Below are 16,059 nucleotides of genomic sequence, written 5' to 3' on the forward strand. Positions count from 1 at the left end.
CACGGTTTCATCGCTGGTGGCAACTTGTTTGAATAGAGAGACAGATAAAAATAAGCTCACACGGGAGGAAGGTTATGATCATTCATTCTTTGTTGGATTACTACAGAGCGTAGTGAGCGCCTGATGATTTCATCTCTAGAGAACAACAACAACAACAACGCGTCGGACAGGTGGAACAGGAAGCAGACCTGGATCTGCTGACTCTCATCCTCATTACTGATCCTGAGATTCACATTTGTCCCAGCGCCACAGGTTGTGTTTTGCCTGACAGATTTCCATAAATCCACCCGACAACCGTGGAAAAATCCGGGAGGGAGACATTAAAAGAAGCGTGTTTTTCAGTCATTACATTTCAAGTTTGTCACTGTGGCTGTAAACGAATCAAAAAGCAGAACGAGGACACTCTGCCTCTCAAAGCAACTGATCAGCTGACTCCCGTCCTTACTGTAACTCTGCGCAGTAATATGTCAGGAATTTGGGATCGGTTCCCGAGGCCTGAGAACAAAAACATGGCCTATATTCTGAGAGCGCTGGTCTTCTGACTCAGCCTCGGCGTGAACTCGGGTGGGAGGAAGTCACAAGACTCATGTAGAGTGGTCGTAAAGACAAATAAAAAGGTGTGTTACGGTCTTTGATGACGCGTCGTGTCGCAGATAAGATGAGCTGGCTGTTTATAGAAACACTGAAACACTCATCTCTCATTTATTTAGTCACAGTTATAGATTTATTTTCTATGCAAATGTTGAATTCCTCTGCACATCTTTTAATTCCTCTGCACATCTTTTAATTCCTCTGCACATCTCTATTTGTATCTATCAAAAAGGAGGACAAGGATCTTACATCACAGTCTTGTGCAACATGTTAGAAAGCATTCCTGTGTTTCTACCTGTGAGCGTCAGTCTCTGCAACTCCTCCCTTAAAAATATCAGACACTCCAGTAGCTGTCGTGTAACATGTGGGATGAATAATCTAGTTACATCCCTGCTGATCAGCTGTGTTGTATGTTCTTCTTGCTGCAGGTGGAGAAACCTAACATGACTTCTGAGTCAGGTGTGTGTTGGCCTACCAAAGCAACATCTTTTCTATTTTATCTCATTTATACCTTGCAGTTATTATTTGTATCATGGTCACTTTACATTACAATACTCTTTTTATATATCATGCCACTTTTATCCTCAGTACTTGGTTGATTGTTTTTCATGTTTATTGTGTAGGTTGTAGATATTTCTGTCTGTTTATTGTGTAGGTTATAGATATTTCTGTCTGTTTATTGTGTTTTCTACTTTTTTCTAATTCTGTAGTGTGTGCTACACTTTCCTCTGCTGCTCTAACAAGTACATTTCCCCGTGGTGGGATAAATAAAGTATATCTAATCTAATCTAAACGCAATGAAAACTGGCAACAGCAATTTGATATTAGAAAATGTAATTTCTACTTTGGAATACTTCCGTACAAAGGATGTATTGAATATACATACACATGATATATGTGCACACATACAAATCATAAGTCAAATCAGCTCTAAATTTGGCTGAATTATGAAAACAGTAGTAACATGAAGAGCCGAAAGCTTTTCTTGGAGTCAAATGATCCGACTCCCAAAAAAAACTGAACTTCCCATCATGAACACCAACACACGGGCGGCTGCTTGACTATCATTACGATTACACTTTCCTCTGCTGCTGGAACAAGTACATTTCCCCGTGGTGGGATGAATAAAGTATATCTAATCTAATCTAATCTAATCTAAATGCAATGAAAACAACTGGCTACAGCAATTTGATATTAGAAAGTGTAATTTCTACTTTGGAATACTTCCGTACAAAGGATGTACTGAATATATACATGATATATGTGTACACATACAAATCATAAGTCAAATCAGCTCTAAATTTGGCTGAATTATGAAAGGTATAAGTGGTAACTGTTTTGTTTCTGTAACACTTATGTTACACATTCTTAAAACTGCACATTATTAGTACTTTTTGTAAATATGTACACTTGTGTTTCCCTCCTTGGTTTATATTTTTCGCTGCTGTAATAAGTGAATTTCCCCGTTGTGGGATCAATAAAGTATTATCGCATCGTATTGTAACGTATCGTAACATGAAGAGACGGCTTTTCTTGGAGTCAAATGATCCGACTCCCAAAAAAAACTGAACTTCCCATCACGAACACTTTCCTCTGCTGCTGTAACACTTGGGATGAATAATCTAATCTAATCTAATCCTCTATATTTATTGAAACGTATCGGTGGTACTGACCCGTATCTACTTGGTATCGGATCGATACCAAAACATGCAGCACTAGTTACATCCCTGCTGATCAGCTGTGCTGTATGTTCTTCTTGCTGCAGGTGGAGAAACCTAACATGACTTCTGAGTCAGGTGTGTGTGTGTGTGTGTGTGTGTGTGTGTGTGTGTGTGTGTGTTGGACTCCCAAAGCAACAAAACTAAGAGCCACTTCATTGTTCCTCCTCTCCCCATCCCCCCTTCCTCCTCCTCCTCCTCCTCCTCCTCCTCCTCCTGCTCGGTCTCAACCTAAACAACAACTCTGACCTGAAGTCTCCTTTTAGGTCAGAGGTTTAAAAGACACGAGAAGCTTGTTTTGTAACACACACACACACACACACACACACACACACACACACACACATGTGGAGCTAAATCACTGCTTTAGCTGCTAGCCGTTAGCTGCTAGAGGGCAGTTAGCTCCGTGAACAGCTAACTAACAACAACAACAACAATAATAATAATAAATAATAATGACTAATGTGTTAAAGAGGTCAGTTAGTGTTAGTGTGCTGATAAAACTACAACAGTCTGTTTAAAGGACAACAGAAGAAGAAGAAGAAGAAGAAGAAGAAGAAGAGGAGGAGGAAGAAGAAGGAGCCCGCTCACAAAATGGCTCCTTCACAAACTCCCCTCACGCAGAGGTCACTAACATTAAAAACAAACGTTGGTCTCTGACCTGCTCGCTCTCTGAATCATACTCCTCGTCGTCTCCGCTCAGTGACAGCGCCATGTCTCCTCTCCGCGGCTCATCGTTCGCGGACAGCGCAGAAAACTAACATGGCTGACCTCAGCTCTGCTCCTGCCTCCTCCTTCCTCACTGCTGATGGGTCGTTCGTGGACGAGCCGGTGGTGTGGAAATCGTGTTTGTTACAGCAGCTCCCAACTTGTAAGTTTAGATAGTAAGTAATAGCAAGAAAAAAAAAGTATTAGTGCCACATTTAAAAAAAAAAAAAGTAATTAATTACAAGATTAAAGTCGTTATTAAATATGGCGAGTAATTAATTCTCGCCATATTTAATAACGACTTTAATCACGTAATTAATTCTCGCCATATTTAATAACGACTTTAATCTCGTAATTATTTCTTAACATATCTAATAACGACTTTAATCACGTAATTAATTCTTGCCATATTTAATAACGACTTTAATCACGTAATTAATTCTCGCCATATTTAATAATGACTTTAATCTCATAATTAAAATTTTTTTATTTAAATGTGGCCCTAATACTCTGTCGTACATAACATCCCAAGAAAAGAAAAAAAAAAAACTTTACCACTATACACCTATACATTTAACACTATATACACAGGGTATAAATAACAGTTCAGTAAAACCAAAAACAGTAAACTATACGATATATATAAATGCAAAACCTTATAAAAGAATTTATAAAAGAATAAAAGAATCTGACTCCCCTTCGCGTGAATGTCAATTCTCTTGTCGGATTTTTGTTTTAAATATGATTGCTGGAGATTATCTTACACATTCTTTTCTATTTACTGCAAGACAAATTACTATAACGAATAGGCTATATAGCCCTGTAGATACATGAGAACTGTGCATCCAACAGTTAATAGCTGTCCTTTTTAATTTCTATGCTTTTTATAGTAGTTGTCTATCTGCTTTGTGTAGCATAGTGGTTCTACAAGCATGTTAATGCATTCATTGGGCAGTTTCAGAGAGTTAGGGTCTGTAAATGCAATGAAAAACAACTGGCTACAGCAATTTATCGATATTAGAAAATGTCATTTCTACTTTTGAATACTTCAGTACAATATTGAATATATATACACATGATCTATGTGCACACATACAAATCAGCTCTAAATTTGGCTGAATTATGAAAGGTATAAGTGGTAACATGAAGAGCCGGCTTTTCTTGGAGTCAAATGATCCGACTCCCTAAAAAAACTGAACTTCCCATCACGGGCAGCTGCCTGACTATCATTACGACGTGTTCAGGGACCATGGGAAACGTGGGAAACACCGGCTTCCTGCTTACCTAACGCATCGAGCGACAAACATGAAGGCATCTCACAGCAATTATCCTCGTGCTCTACAGATTAAAGACGGATTAAAACAGTAAACTTGATAAAATACAGTGACTATAAAAACATTTGCGCCGCGTCATTCGTTGCAACCGCTATTTCCGTGCGACCTGACAGCAGCATGGAGATAGATGAGCAGCCAACACAAGAGGTTACACTCCCACACACGTCCGGCTTCGCTTCTGCTTGTGTTTTTTTTGTGGAACGTGTGAGTCAGTGAATGGGTTAAATACTGATTCTTTGCAGTCACCTGACCTCTTTCTACCTGAGCAGGTATGACCAGTATCCACTGACTCATAGACAATGAGTCACAGACCTCATCACAATACCAGATATTAAATATGACATTGTTCCTTTATCCACTTGGTTCCCTTGATATCTGTTTCCACACACACACTCACACTGTTGACAATCAGCTCTCCAGGTGTGCAAACTGTGTCACCTGCTTACTCAGGCCTGCATTGTATCATATAATGATATAATGATGTGACATAAGTATGAGTCAGCAGGGACTCACTTTGGCGTCATCCAGTGGCAGTGTTAAGAATGAATCTCTGGTGCTGATGAAGCTGACATGAAAACAGATTTTCTATGTTAATATGATGATATTTTGTATTATTACACATGTATGTAATCTAGAGCATGCCACTCCTGTCTGAAGGGACTCACTCAGATTATCAACTAACTGCTTCTGGTGATGACAAAACCTCAAATTAAAATTTCAGTCACAGCCTTTTTACTCTTCCAGATATAAAAGTATAATTTAAATATTTAACAATGTATCTCATGATACTTAGATGTTATAATAAAATTATCTGTTATAATTAGTAAAATAATATGTTAGAATATTATATTCCTGGATTATAATTATGTAAATTATGCTTTGTACCCTATAGGTCTTAATTTGACTTCTTATCTGTTTTGCTGTTTTCTGTTTTTTCCTTTTCTTCTAATCTCTAGTTTTTCATGCATCTGCTCTGTTGCCTTAAGAACTGTTATTTTTGTCTATTTCTGTTTTTACTCTGTGAAGCACTTTGGGCTACAATTCTGTATGAAAGGTGCTATATAAATAAATAAAGTTGAAGTTGTAAGCGTCACTAAAACTTTATCTTCATCTATAATAACATGTTATTAGTTGATTTTCTATTAATAATCTAAATCTGCAAAATATAGGAACTAATTAAAAAATATTTGCCTACAAATTGTAGTGGAGTGGTCTATAAAGTAGCATGAAATGGAAATACTTGAGTACTTGAGTAAATGTACTTTGTTACATTAATCTATTGAAGTGTGTCTCACACCACCAGACTCTTTAACATCAGCACTGTCTTCATACATGCATTTCACTTCAATTATACTAAACCTATGTCAATTAAAGTCACTATTATATACAGTAGATATCATGCAACATGCACATCTGTATACTGTATTTGTTTTGTTTGCATATGTCTGGTGACCTGCTGAGGCTTCTGTGTTGCAGAGCATCAAACCTGTGAGAGCTGCACACTTTGCCACAGAGGACTTTGGTGGCACCAGCAGGCGAGCTGCAGCACTGCCCGTGGAGAGCACTGGATTGTGGGTATGTTGTGCTTCCTCCTCGGCTGGCTGACAGCAGAGCAGAGCGGGTCAGCTGTTGCAGGAAAGTTTCCACATAGTTCTGATCTCTTTCTGGAGCCGCTCGCTGTTTATTAGATGTCACATTGGAGCCGCGTCTCCTGCGTGCGCCTCTCTGCTGTCCGCGTCACCGAGATCAAACCACCCGGTTTCATCTGAAATTCACATTTTCATTTGTTTTTTTTAAACTTTGAACAACTGTCGGAATGAGTCTGAACGAGCACTCCATGCAGGCTCTGTCCTGGAGGAAACTCTACCTGAGCCGAGCCAAGTTAAAAGCCACCAGCCGAACTTCGGCTCTGTTGTCCGGATTCGCCATGGTGAGTCCAAACTTTGTCTCTGGTTCCTGTTTGACAGCGATCACTGCGGTTTTCTGCGTGAATGCAACTCTTTAGGCCGTGGACACACACACACACACACACACACACACACACACACACTGTGACGCAGATGATTGTCGCTCCTCACACCTCCCAGGCCTGATATTTATGAATGACCCCCCGCTGTTTTAATTATGTACTGGCCCCTATAAAAAAGGTCACAATGAGCAGCGCGTGACTTAGCACGACATGTGTAATAATAACGGAGTGTGTGAACTTCAGTGGACTCGCCTACACCCTTAAATCCGGGTTTATCTTCCGCCATAACAAATAGAGCGCCCCGCAGCAGCTTGAACATCTCTGTCTGTGGTTTGCAAGCCACGAATCAACTGCAGCTTCTTAGATTTAAATACAAAACCTATAAATGATTTATTTATTACTGTTTACATCTGAAAACATGTCACTGCACTGTGTGTATTGTCACATCCAGCAACCTCATGCACAGAAAACAACCTGCAGATTTATTTCAGCATCCTTTGCACTATTGTCTCATTCTGTCTGCACATGTTATTGATCTATCTATATCTATATCTATATCTTAATCGATATATATATAAAAAAAAAACCTTTAGAGACAGACTTTAAGATTCAAGGACACAGTAATAGCAACATCCATTTAAAAACACAAGACAGTAAAGGCCACAAAAGCAATTAGATACATAAATATAGCAATAAGACAACAGTAAATTCTGGGAATATTTAACAGGATCAGTCGTCCATGAGTGGCTGCAGGGGAGACTGCAGGTAGTCTTCATAGGCCGGTTCTGGTTGAGGTGCTGCAGGATCAGAAGTCCTTCTCAATGTGGTAACTGTTCCTGTGAAGAATTATGAGTTGACGTAAAAATGTGTTTTAAGAAGTGATTTCCTCAGGTAGGTTGTTCCAAAGTCAAAAGCACGCCCACCTTTTAGATTCAAGCCTCGACTTTATGTTTTCCTGTTTATATCTGAGAGCATCATGAAACTAGAATCAGATTCTTCGTACGTGTACACATACATAATAAATAAAAGTGATCAGGCTGTTGCTGAAATGTAAAAACACAGTAAACGAGATAAGATGAGGTAGAACTTCATTTCTCCTGATGGAAGCTGCAGTACAGAGGAGGAAAGAGCGCAAACATAAAAAATATCAATACACAAATGTTCCACAAATGACAGCAGTGAGATATTTATGAGCCTATAGGCTGATGATCCTGAGCACAAACGTGCAAATTATTAAACATCACGACATAGTGATACTCAAATCTGGCTCGTTAGATGTGTTTAGGTGGCTGCAGATCGTTTTCCAAGTCACATGATTGACTCGGGAAGTTGAACATCAGCGTCTGACCTGTTGCTGCTGTGGATTTAAAGACGAGGCTGACAATGAGGACACATGAATTTTCTTTATTTCATAATGACAGCTGCTGTGTGCAGGTCGCCAATGTCAGACGACTTTGAATGTTTATTCATTTTATCTGATAAATATTGTTAATATTTGTTTATTAACCGCCCACTGCTTTATGTAATAACAGTCCATGCGTCTGTCTCCATAACTCTTCAGAGTGACAACTGTTTCTGAAACAGGCTGTTCTCCTTTGGCTCATATAAAACATGTTATGTCATGTTGGGACTAGTTTAAATATACAAACCTTTAAATAATAACTCCTTCATTTACACTTTCATCCACAAGCTGAAGAGAAGGCATGCAGTAATAGAAATATGACAGCGTGTTTACTGTGTGATGCAGTTTATTTATTTGTTTTATTAATGAAGCACAGTAAATCCAAAAGGCAGTTGCAGTGAAGAAAACGACTATTGCTTCAGACAAACTAACAAACTTGTTTGGGCGAGGTGGCTTAGTGGCTTGACACTTCCTGTCACTGAGCACTGACTGTTTCTCAATCCGAAAAGTTCCAAACAGACTAAAGACAACAAACCAGAGACAACGCAGGACTTTAAATATCTCGTAATCGTTTTGGACTCTCAGCGAAGGTTTGACAAACACACAGACACGATCTGACACATCAGTCTCCGCCATTAAACCACTAACATCACTTCACAACCAGGCTGTGAAAGATCTGCACTGAGATGTCATCATATACACACACATCAACACCGTACTGCCACTAACACCTCCAAGGACACTGTAGAATCAGACTTCCTTTACCAAACGAGCTCAGAGCAGATCAGGAAACACACAGCAAACAACATTCATTCAGTACAGCTCAGTGTGAGCAAACTTAAACTGTGTGTAACGTGAACTAAAGCTGAACTGACCAAACAAAACCAAAGTACTGAGAGAGCAGCCGGTTTATGAAGGCTGCACAGGTGACGACAATCACCTAACGAGGTGGGAGGGGCCAAACCATCAGGACAACCTGGAAGCTTTCCTTCTGATTATTATATTAATATATATTGATTGCATGAACTATCAGTGCCTATCAAAGGACCCGTATTTGGAAATTATCTTTGGCAAGGGCTCCAAATGTTCCTAAGAAATCATTTTCCAGGATCTTTCCAGGATATTTTCTCTTTTTTTTGGACAAAGAGGATTTCACTTGATGATATGATGACATGATTGGTCGTGTAATTCACCAACAGGCCTCGTATTGACTCATCTGACCCCAGTTTTATTCATCACACAGAGGAGGTCAGTGTTTATGGTACACTCTGCGTTACAGCTGATCAGTTTCTTGTGAATTGATGAGCGCCACCTTAGTTTGGCCGGAGTAACAGTAACACAAGTCTTTTATTTCACAGAAAATTAATTTCACTCACTCATTGCACGTACAGTTAACTTTGCTGTACATGTATTCAATAATAGGCTGTGTGCATGTAGTTATGACTATTTATAGCATTTCTAATGATAATTATGCTCACAGCTCTGACTCTGACAGCTCGATCAACTGATATGGAGGCTGAAATAAAAATGTCTGTGCAGGTCATCCCGCCAACAATCGAGTTTAAAACAAAAACAAAAACATGCACCTAAGAAATCTGAGAGAGGGGCTGAAATACAAAAATCTCAGTGCTTTCATTGCTAGAAAACTAATGTCTAAATTTCCAGGTTTTCCAGGATGCATGGGAACCCTGTTAGATGTGTACAGAACACCAGACACTACTTCTGTAACTGTCAGTGTTTCTCTGATACAAATGAAATTAAATGATTGCTCTGAAAGCACATGAAGAAATCAGAAAATATTACGATTAATATAGACACTCTATGCATCAGTGTATGTTGCAGATGTTAACGCCTCTTCATTCTTGCTTTATTTCCCCAGGTTGCCATGGTGGAGGTCCAGCTGGAGCGGGATTATAAGTACCCTCCGGGGCTGCTGATCGCCTTCAGTGCCTGTACCACAGTTCTGGTTGCAGTACACCTCTTTGCCCTGATGATCAGCACCTGCATCCTCCCAAACCTCGAGGCCGTCAGCAACGTTCACAACCTCAACTCCGTCAACGAGTCTCCCCATGAGCGCATGCACCGCCACATAGAACTGGCCTGGGCTTTCTCCACCGTCATTGGGACCCTCCTCTTCCTGACGGAGGTGATGCTCCTGTGCTGGGTGAAGTTCTTGCCCCTCCAAACCAACCCGAACGAAGGAAACAGCACCATAAGTTCTGGCCAGGCCGCAGCCATCGCCTCCACCTGCATCATGGTGCCGTTTGGACTCGTTTTTATCGTCTTCGCTGTCCACTTTTACCGCACACTCGTCAGTCACAAAACGGACAGACAGATCCGGGAGCTGGAGCAGGTCATCCGGCTCCAGAACCAGCTGGACCACAGGGCTGAAAATGATGACATGAAGGCAGCTGTCCAGTTCGCTTAATTACAGCCGGTTAGCAAACAACAGCAGCGAACATTCAACATGAAATCTCTTATAAAAGCTTTTTATTTTTTATGTATTTTTTAAGATCGCTTGCTTCATCTATCGAGCGTTGCAGGTTCCGACTCAGTCCACTTTTGGATAATGCATGTTCATGGACTTCTACACGTTGTATATTAGGAAAATAGTTTAACTTGAAGGTAAATCTTTTGCTCTCAGGCACTAACGTTTCAATGACATATCATATTGTAACATTACTTATTTCAGGACTTAAGCCACTTAAGGACTTCACATTTGCATTTGAGTGCACAGTCATGGAAATTGGAGGGATAGCCACTCTTGTACTGTGATGAAAAATATGTTTTTAATAACAACAGTGTAGGATTTAGTGACATCTAGTGGTGTAGTTGCAGCCCTTTTCAAGTTTGGAGAAGAAACTATAGTGGCGTGACCATATTTTGCAAACAGAGACTGCAAAATCTGACGCACTGATCATTTTTAAAGGTGTGTTTCCACATTTTAATATAGCCACAACATATTTCAACATTCATTTAAATGGTGCCTGCTTTTAGTTCGGTTTGGCACAGCTCTGTCTGGACTTGTGTAGTTTACATAACTCGCAGTTTATTCTGTGCCTCCGATGGAGGTTCACTGTATAACTCGCCACCACTGCCGTATCCACCCGTGTATGTGCTTAATGGTGTCCCGTGGTGGGTTGCGCTGTTCTCACGTTTGCCTGGCTTTAAATTAGGCGCTGTAGGGAGCATTACCAAGCCTTTATTATCAGGACAGATGTTCAAGAATCACTGTCTGCATGCTTTAAAACCAAAGTTATAGAAGAAGTTACATTTATTTTAACTGATGCTGAACATACTTACTGTGGATACAACAGAAAAAATGCAAGAACCATGCAACTCGAAAGTGCCACTTTTAGAAACAGATAGAGAAAGAGTTTGTTTGTATGGGCCACAGGGATGGAAGATGCATGGTCTCAGTGCTTTGTTTGATACAGACATGTCCAGACTCACAGGACTGAACGGTTACATGTCGGAACTTTTTATTTTAGTTAAGCATTGTTTTGTCAAATGTTTAGCTCCTAAGTGTTCTGAACAAAGATTTGCATGAACCTCACTTTTTTAGGAGCACCAAAAATTTGTATGCATAGGAAAATTAGGACTAGAGGAAGACCTTGTTGACAAAACAAACATATTAATGTTAATGTCCAACAGTATTCGTGTGCAACCTGAGGTGAAAGAACACTTCAACACTTAATAAATGCTAGTCAGGGAATGCTTTTAACCTGTGTTACTACTAGAAAATCAAGCTCGGACAAAAATGAGAGAAATTTGCTCAATGTCACGTTGCTTTTGCAGTTTAAATATATATATATATACTGTAATCTATAAAAACGGTTACTGGCTTTAGTATTTTTGAATGTATTATTACAAAGCATGCACGTATTGGAAATGTGTTTAAGTTTGTATGTTTTGTACTTTTCATAGTTTACAAGTTTGAGCATGGTCACACTTTGTTTAGGTTCTACATTTAAAAAAAAAAAGTGGATTAGAGGTTGTGTTGTTTGTCCTGTGGCACATTGTTGAACTGTTTTTACTTGGGTTTGACCATTTATCTTTACATTTCTTTGTCAGTTTTTACTGTAACATTGGTACAAAAACTCTGTCCAAGCTTGGTAAATGAGGAAATGTGCACATATATAATGCTGGATGACAAACTTCTCACATTATTATATGACAACCCAAAATCCCTTCCCCTGAAGATGAGATTTAAAATGTTTTGTTTAGACTTTTTTTGGTCAACAAGCTCACAGTACAATGTGAAGAACATTTTTATCAGGTGCATTTAAATTCTTAACCGAATATTCGAACATTTCTGTATTTATATCAAGGTAACGCTGTATTTTTAATTGGATTATCAGTTTTCTATTAACCACCCCCTACACATGCTGAGTCTTGGTCATGTAATAACCTCTGTAGACCACAAGCTCCTAAAATTTGCATTTCAATTGTCCCCACCAGATGATATCAACATCCATATAAAAGATAGTATCATCTGCGTATATAGAGACATGTAGTTGAGTACGAGGAGCCGTAAGGGGTAAATAACTTACAGACTGGTGGTCATTGTTACTTTTTACAAGGAATAAAGTTTATTCAGGTCAACTGCACACTCTTTGAGAGACCTCTGATAGGAGATGCCACACGTGCCTTCTTTAAAAACAGATCAGTGAAACAAACAAAGGCGTTTTTCTTTGGTTCATTTCGTGATATATTTATTCAACCCCATGTATGTTACTGTATATAGAAATGTTCCACTGCTTGTGTCATTGCACTTCTTTAAAGTGATTTTTTTTTTTTTTTAGTAAATACTGTATTGTAAGTTTTGCTTCTGTGTGATGTTAGCAGCTCGTGAAGCTGCAGCTTTTTTCTGTTTAAAAAGTCACCAAGATGTTTTTGTTGTTGCCCGTATGAAAATAAAACATATGTGAGATGATATGTGAGATTATATTCATTTTTTAAGCAGCATGTTTGAACATTTGCATGCAAATACAAAAATAGGACAGGACAAGGAAACACGCACAGAATGTATTTTAAACTATGAAGTCGCCCTGTGATGATCTGGCGTGTAACCTGCCCTCGCTCAATGCCAGCTGGGAAAGGCTTCAGCTCCCTGGGGCCCCGATAAGGAAAAGCGGTTACAGGAAATGGATGTATGCCTGGAAACTGAAGTTGAAGGGAAAACCACACAGGAAATGTGTCCGGACGTGCAGTTTGAGTGTAAACTGATGTCAGTCAGTCACAGCCATGAGCTTGCATCAGAACAAAGCACACAAACCCCGTTCTTTGACTTTGTCCGGCGCTCTTGTTGCCGTCAGTGCTTGCTTTGCTGCTTGTCTGAATAGGTCGTCAACATTTTCCCGGTATTTGGCGGAGCACTCCATGTACAGCACAGCGTTGAGTTTCCTCTTGGCCTCTTCTCCCTGTCAGAATAGAGTTCTCATAGTCAATGATGCTTGTCAGAAGTAATACTAACCGTACTGTAACAGTGCATTGTGTTGAGCTTGATACCTGAATATAAGTGACGACATTCTGTCCCGATGCCCAGAGCTTCTTGGTCAGGGCTTTGTCTGTTCGAAGGTCTCCTTTGCACCCAACAAGGATGATGGGCACCCCAAGACAGAAGTGTTGGACCTCAGGGTACCACTGAAAGATATGGAACACGGTTAGGTTGTGGCAACTGCAAACTGGGGGGCAAGAAATGACAACAAACACCAACTATGTTGCACTTATGTTGTAAGTGAAAGACGCAGTTTAGGATTACCTTTATGAAGACATTATCAAAGCTTGAAGGACACATGACATCGTAGCAGATCAGCACCACGTTAACGTTGTAATAGGAGAGAGGCCGCAGACGATCATAGTCTTCTTGACCTGATATAAACAATGTGAAATGATGAGATAATAAAAATAAAAGATATGTTTGTATGCATGTGATTGTATTTCTTTAATCCTGTCGAGGAAGGACGGGAAACGCCTTCCTCAGACTCGGCCTGCCTGTTTGGCAAGATGGTTACAAAAGTGTGAGTAAAGAACGAGACCGTACCTGCAGTGTCATAGAGATGCAGCTGCAGGTGTTGCCCTCTATACCTCGTATTTACAACACTTTTGTCAAACACAGATGGGACGTATTCCTGAAATAAAACACATTTTTTTCTCTCACTGCTGGATTAAAACATTTTTATTCTGTTTAATCTTTACATTCAGTTTTACTTCAGGCAGCATTTATTCCCACTTTGGGCTGAACACACAGAAAATCCTGCAGATCTGACGGCAGCCAGTGTGTATCACTTACTTCTGGAAAGGCTCCTGTAGTGTAAACGGTGAGGAGAGAGGTTTTCCCACAGCCCCTGTCTCCTACAATAACAACCTTGAATTCCTCTAGCTGGCTGGTGTTTCCTCTGTTTGCTCCTGATCCTTTCTGGCTCATGTTTTGTGAGAAGACCGATGAGGAGGGATACTTCCAGTGTGTCCTGGCAGTGTGTATATAACTGGAGAGATAATCCAGAAGTAAACAGAAACTGCGACTGCGGTTGGAGCTAAGCTGAAGCAGCTAAACTGACCTACAAGTCATGTTTACACCATCATGGAGGCAGCGGTATGAGCGCATAAAAAGGTTTGGAAATGCTTTCTGGGACGCTCACACCTTGAAACACACCTACAAACAGGCCAACCTTCTGCTAATGGCCTGCTCCTCCTTCTGTCTGAGAATCTCAAATATTCAAACAGCCTCAGATGTGTTGGCTGCAATAATCTGTTGGTCTCTGTATCAAAGAAATACATTGATTTATAACCTGTATTTGATAAGTGCAGCCAACTCGGGCTGCTCATAGGGGACAAAGGTGACAGCTCGACCAGGTGAGCTACCAGGAGCCCCCGGTGTAAATAATGTACAGTAATATAATCAAGTATTTGGATACTTAAGTACTAATACCACACTGTAAAAATACTTTTACCAAAGTACTAATACCACACTGTAAAAATACTTAAAGTACTAATACCACACTGTAAAAATACTTATACCAAAGTACTAATACCACACTGTAAAAATACTTTTACCAAAGTACTAATACCACACTGTAAAAATACTTTTACCAAAGTACTAATACCACAATGTGAAATACTTATACCAAAGTACAAATACTACACTGTAAAAATACTTTGACCAAAGTACTAATACCACACTGTAAAAACAATAAAACCAAAGTACTAATACCACACTGTAAAAACAATAAAACCAAAGTACTAATACCACACTGTAAAAATACTTTTACCAAAGTACTAATACCACACTGTAAAAATACTTTTACCAAAGTACTAATACCACAATGTGAAATACTTATACCAAAGTACAAATACTACACTGTAAAAATACTTTGACCAAAGTACTAATACCACACTGTAAAAACAATAAAACCAAAGTACTAATACCACACTGTAAAAACAATAAAACCAAAGTACTAATACCACACTGTAAAAATACTTTTACCAAAGTACTAATACCACACTGTAAAAATACTTTTACCAAAGTACTAATACCACACTGTAAAAATACTTTTACCAAAGTACTAATACCACACTGTAAAAACAATAAAACCAAAGTACTAATACATACTAATACATACTATACACATTGTAAAAATACTTATAACAAAGTACTACCACACACATACTATACTATGTCTGTATCCCATTATATTATGTTATCTTCTATTTATGTATATCATAGTACACATTTATACTTGTGTTATATAAACATATGTATCAAATATTAAATGTTTATGTATGTTTGTGGCAACAAATACGTCTAATGCACTGTTAACCTTTTACCTATATTTTGTATTTTTCTGTATTGTAATATGACTAATTATTTTTAAACTTAAATATTATAGCAATATTACAGCTTCTGTTATCTCACAGTTGTGACTTAAGGTTGCAAATGATGTCCCATATAAATAACAGTTTTCTTTTTCAAGGTTTCAAGGCTAAGATAAGGGTTCGATTGCTCATGACGGAAAGACTCCCTTGTCAGAACAAACAATAATCAAAGTAGGAATCCTGGTGCAGGGCAAGAACTGTGTAAATGTTACTTTGTTTCACACTTTCAGACTGTGTGTGTGTGTGTGTGTGTGTGTGTGTGTGTGTGTGTGTGTGTGTGTGTGTGTGTGTGTGTGTGTGAGGATCCCTGACCTTTCAGCTGTGACTTTGTATTCCTCCAGTTGAATGCTCAAACTGTCTTCTTGTTCATTTCTTCATCTCTCTCTTGAATTTCCACCACAAATCTTGACGCCGTGTACCCGGATGCTACGAGCGACTATACGCTGCTTGGGTTGAGAA

At 39.2% G+C, this 16,059-nt stretch overlaps 3 protein-coding genes across 3 annotated transcripts in view; 1 reads left to right on the forward strand and 2 right to left on the reverse strand.

Annotated features, from left to right (window-relative positions):
• Positions 1-3,146, reverse strand: part of kdm2ba (lysine (K)-specific demethylase 2Ba) — a 14,608-nt gene extending 11,462 nt beyond the window's left edge. Inside the window, exon 1 of the mRNA XM_027277909.1 lies at positions 2,971-3,146. Within this exon, the coding sequence (XP_027133710.1) occupies positions 2,971-3,024 (54 nt within the window). The 5' untranslated portion in view covers positions 3,025-3,146. The remainder of the gene's footprint in view (positions 1-2,970) is intronic.
• A 2,700-nt stretch (positions 3,147-5,846) lies between these two features.
• Positions 5,847-11,419, forward strand: LOC104933652 (calcium release-activated calcium channel protein 1). Its single transcript, XM_010749154.3, has 2 exons — positions 5,847-6,281; positions 9,602-11,419. Exons 1-2 carry the CDS (start codon positions 6,168-6,170, stop codon positions 10,148-10,150), a joined length of 663 nt encoding a protein of 220 aa, XP_010747456.1. The 5' UTR covers positions 5,847-6,167; the 3' UTR covers positions 10,151-11,419.
• Positions 11,280-16,019, reverse strand: LOC104933653 (rho-related GTP-binding protein RhoF). The gene is made up of 6 exons (XM_027277912.1): positions 15,913-16,019; positions 14,018-14,213; positions 13,769-13,856; positions 13,487-13,596; positions 13,234-13,368; positions 11,280-13,145 (listed from the first exon to the last, which is right to left on the reverse strand). The coding sequence occupies exons 2-6, from the start codon at positions 14,150-14,152 to the stop codon at positions 12,981-12,983; spliced, it is 633 nt and encodes a 210-aa protein (XP_027133713.1). The 5' UTR covers positions 14,153-14,213; positions 15,913-16,019; the 3' UTR covers positions 11,280-12,980.
• Positions 16,020-16,059: the final 40 nt, after the last annotated feature.

Source organism: Larimichthys crocea, chromosome III (genome assembly GCF_000972845.2).
Source record: "Larimichthys crocea isolate SSNF chromosome III, L_crocea_2.0, whole genome shotgun sequence".
In the NCBI taxonomy this organism is placed as follows: Eukaryota; Metazoa; Chordata; class Actinopteri; family Sciaenidae; genus Larimichthys; species Larimichthys crocea.

Excerpts from the sequence above, each read along its gene's own strand:
- LOC104933652 (XM_010749154.3), top strand. The coding sequence starts at position 6,168 with ATGAGTCTGAACGAGCACTCCATGCAGGCTCTGTCCTGGAGGAAACTC. Across the intron at positions 6,282-9,601 it reads TGTTGTCCGGATTCGCCATG|GTTGCCATGGTGGAGGTCCA; the intron begins GTGAGTCCAAAC and ends TTATTTCCCCAG.
- LOC104933653 (XM_027277912.1), bottom strand. The coding sequence starts at position 14,152 with ATGAGCCAGAAAGGATCAGGAGCAAACAGAGGAAACACCAGCCAGCTA. Across the intron at positions 13,597-13,768 it reads GCATCTCTATGACACTGCAG|GTCAAGAAGACTATGATCGT; the intron begins GTACGGTCTCGT and ends TGTTTATATCAG. Across the intron at positions 13,369-13,486 it reads TTGATAATGTCTTCATAAAG|TGGTACCCTGAGGTCCAACA; the intron begins GTAATCCTAAAC and ends CATATCTTTCAG.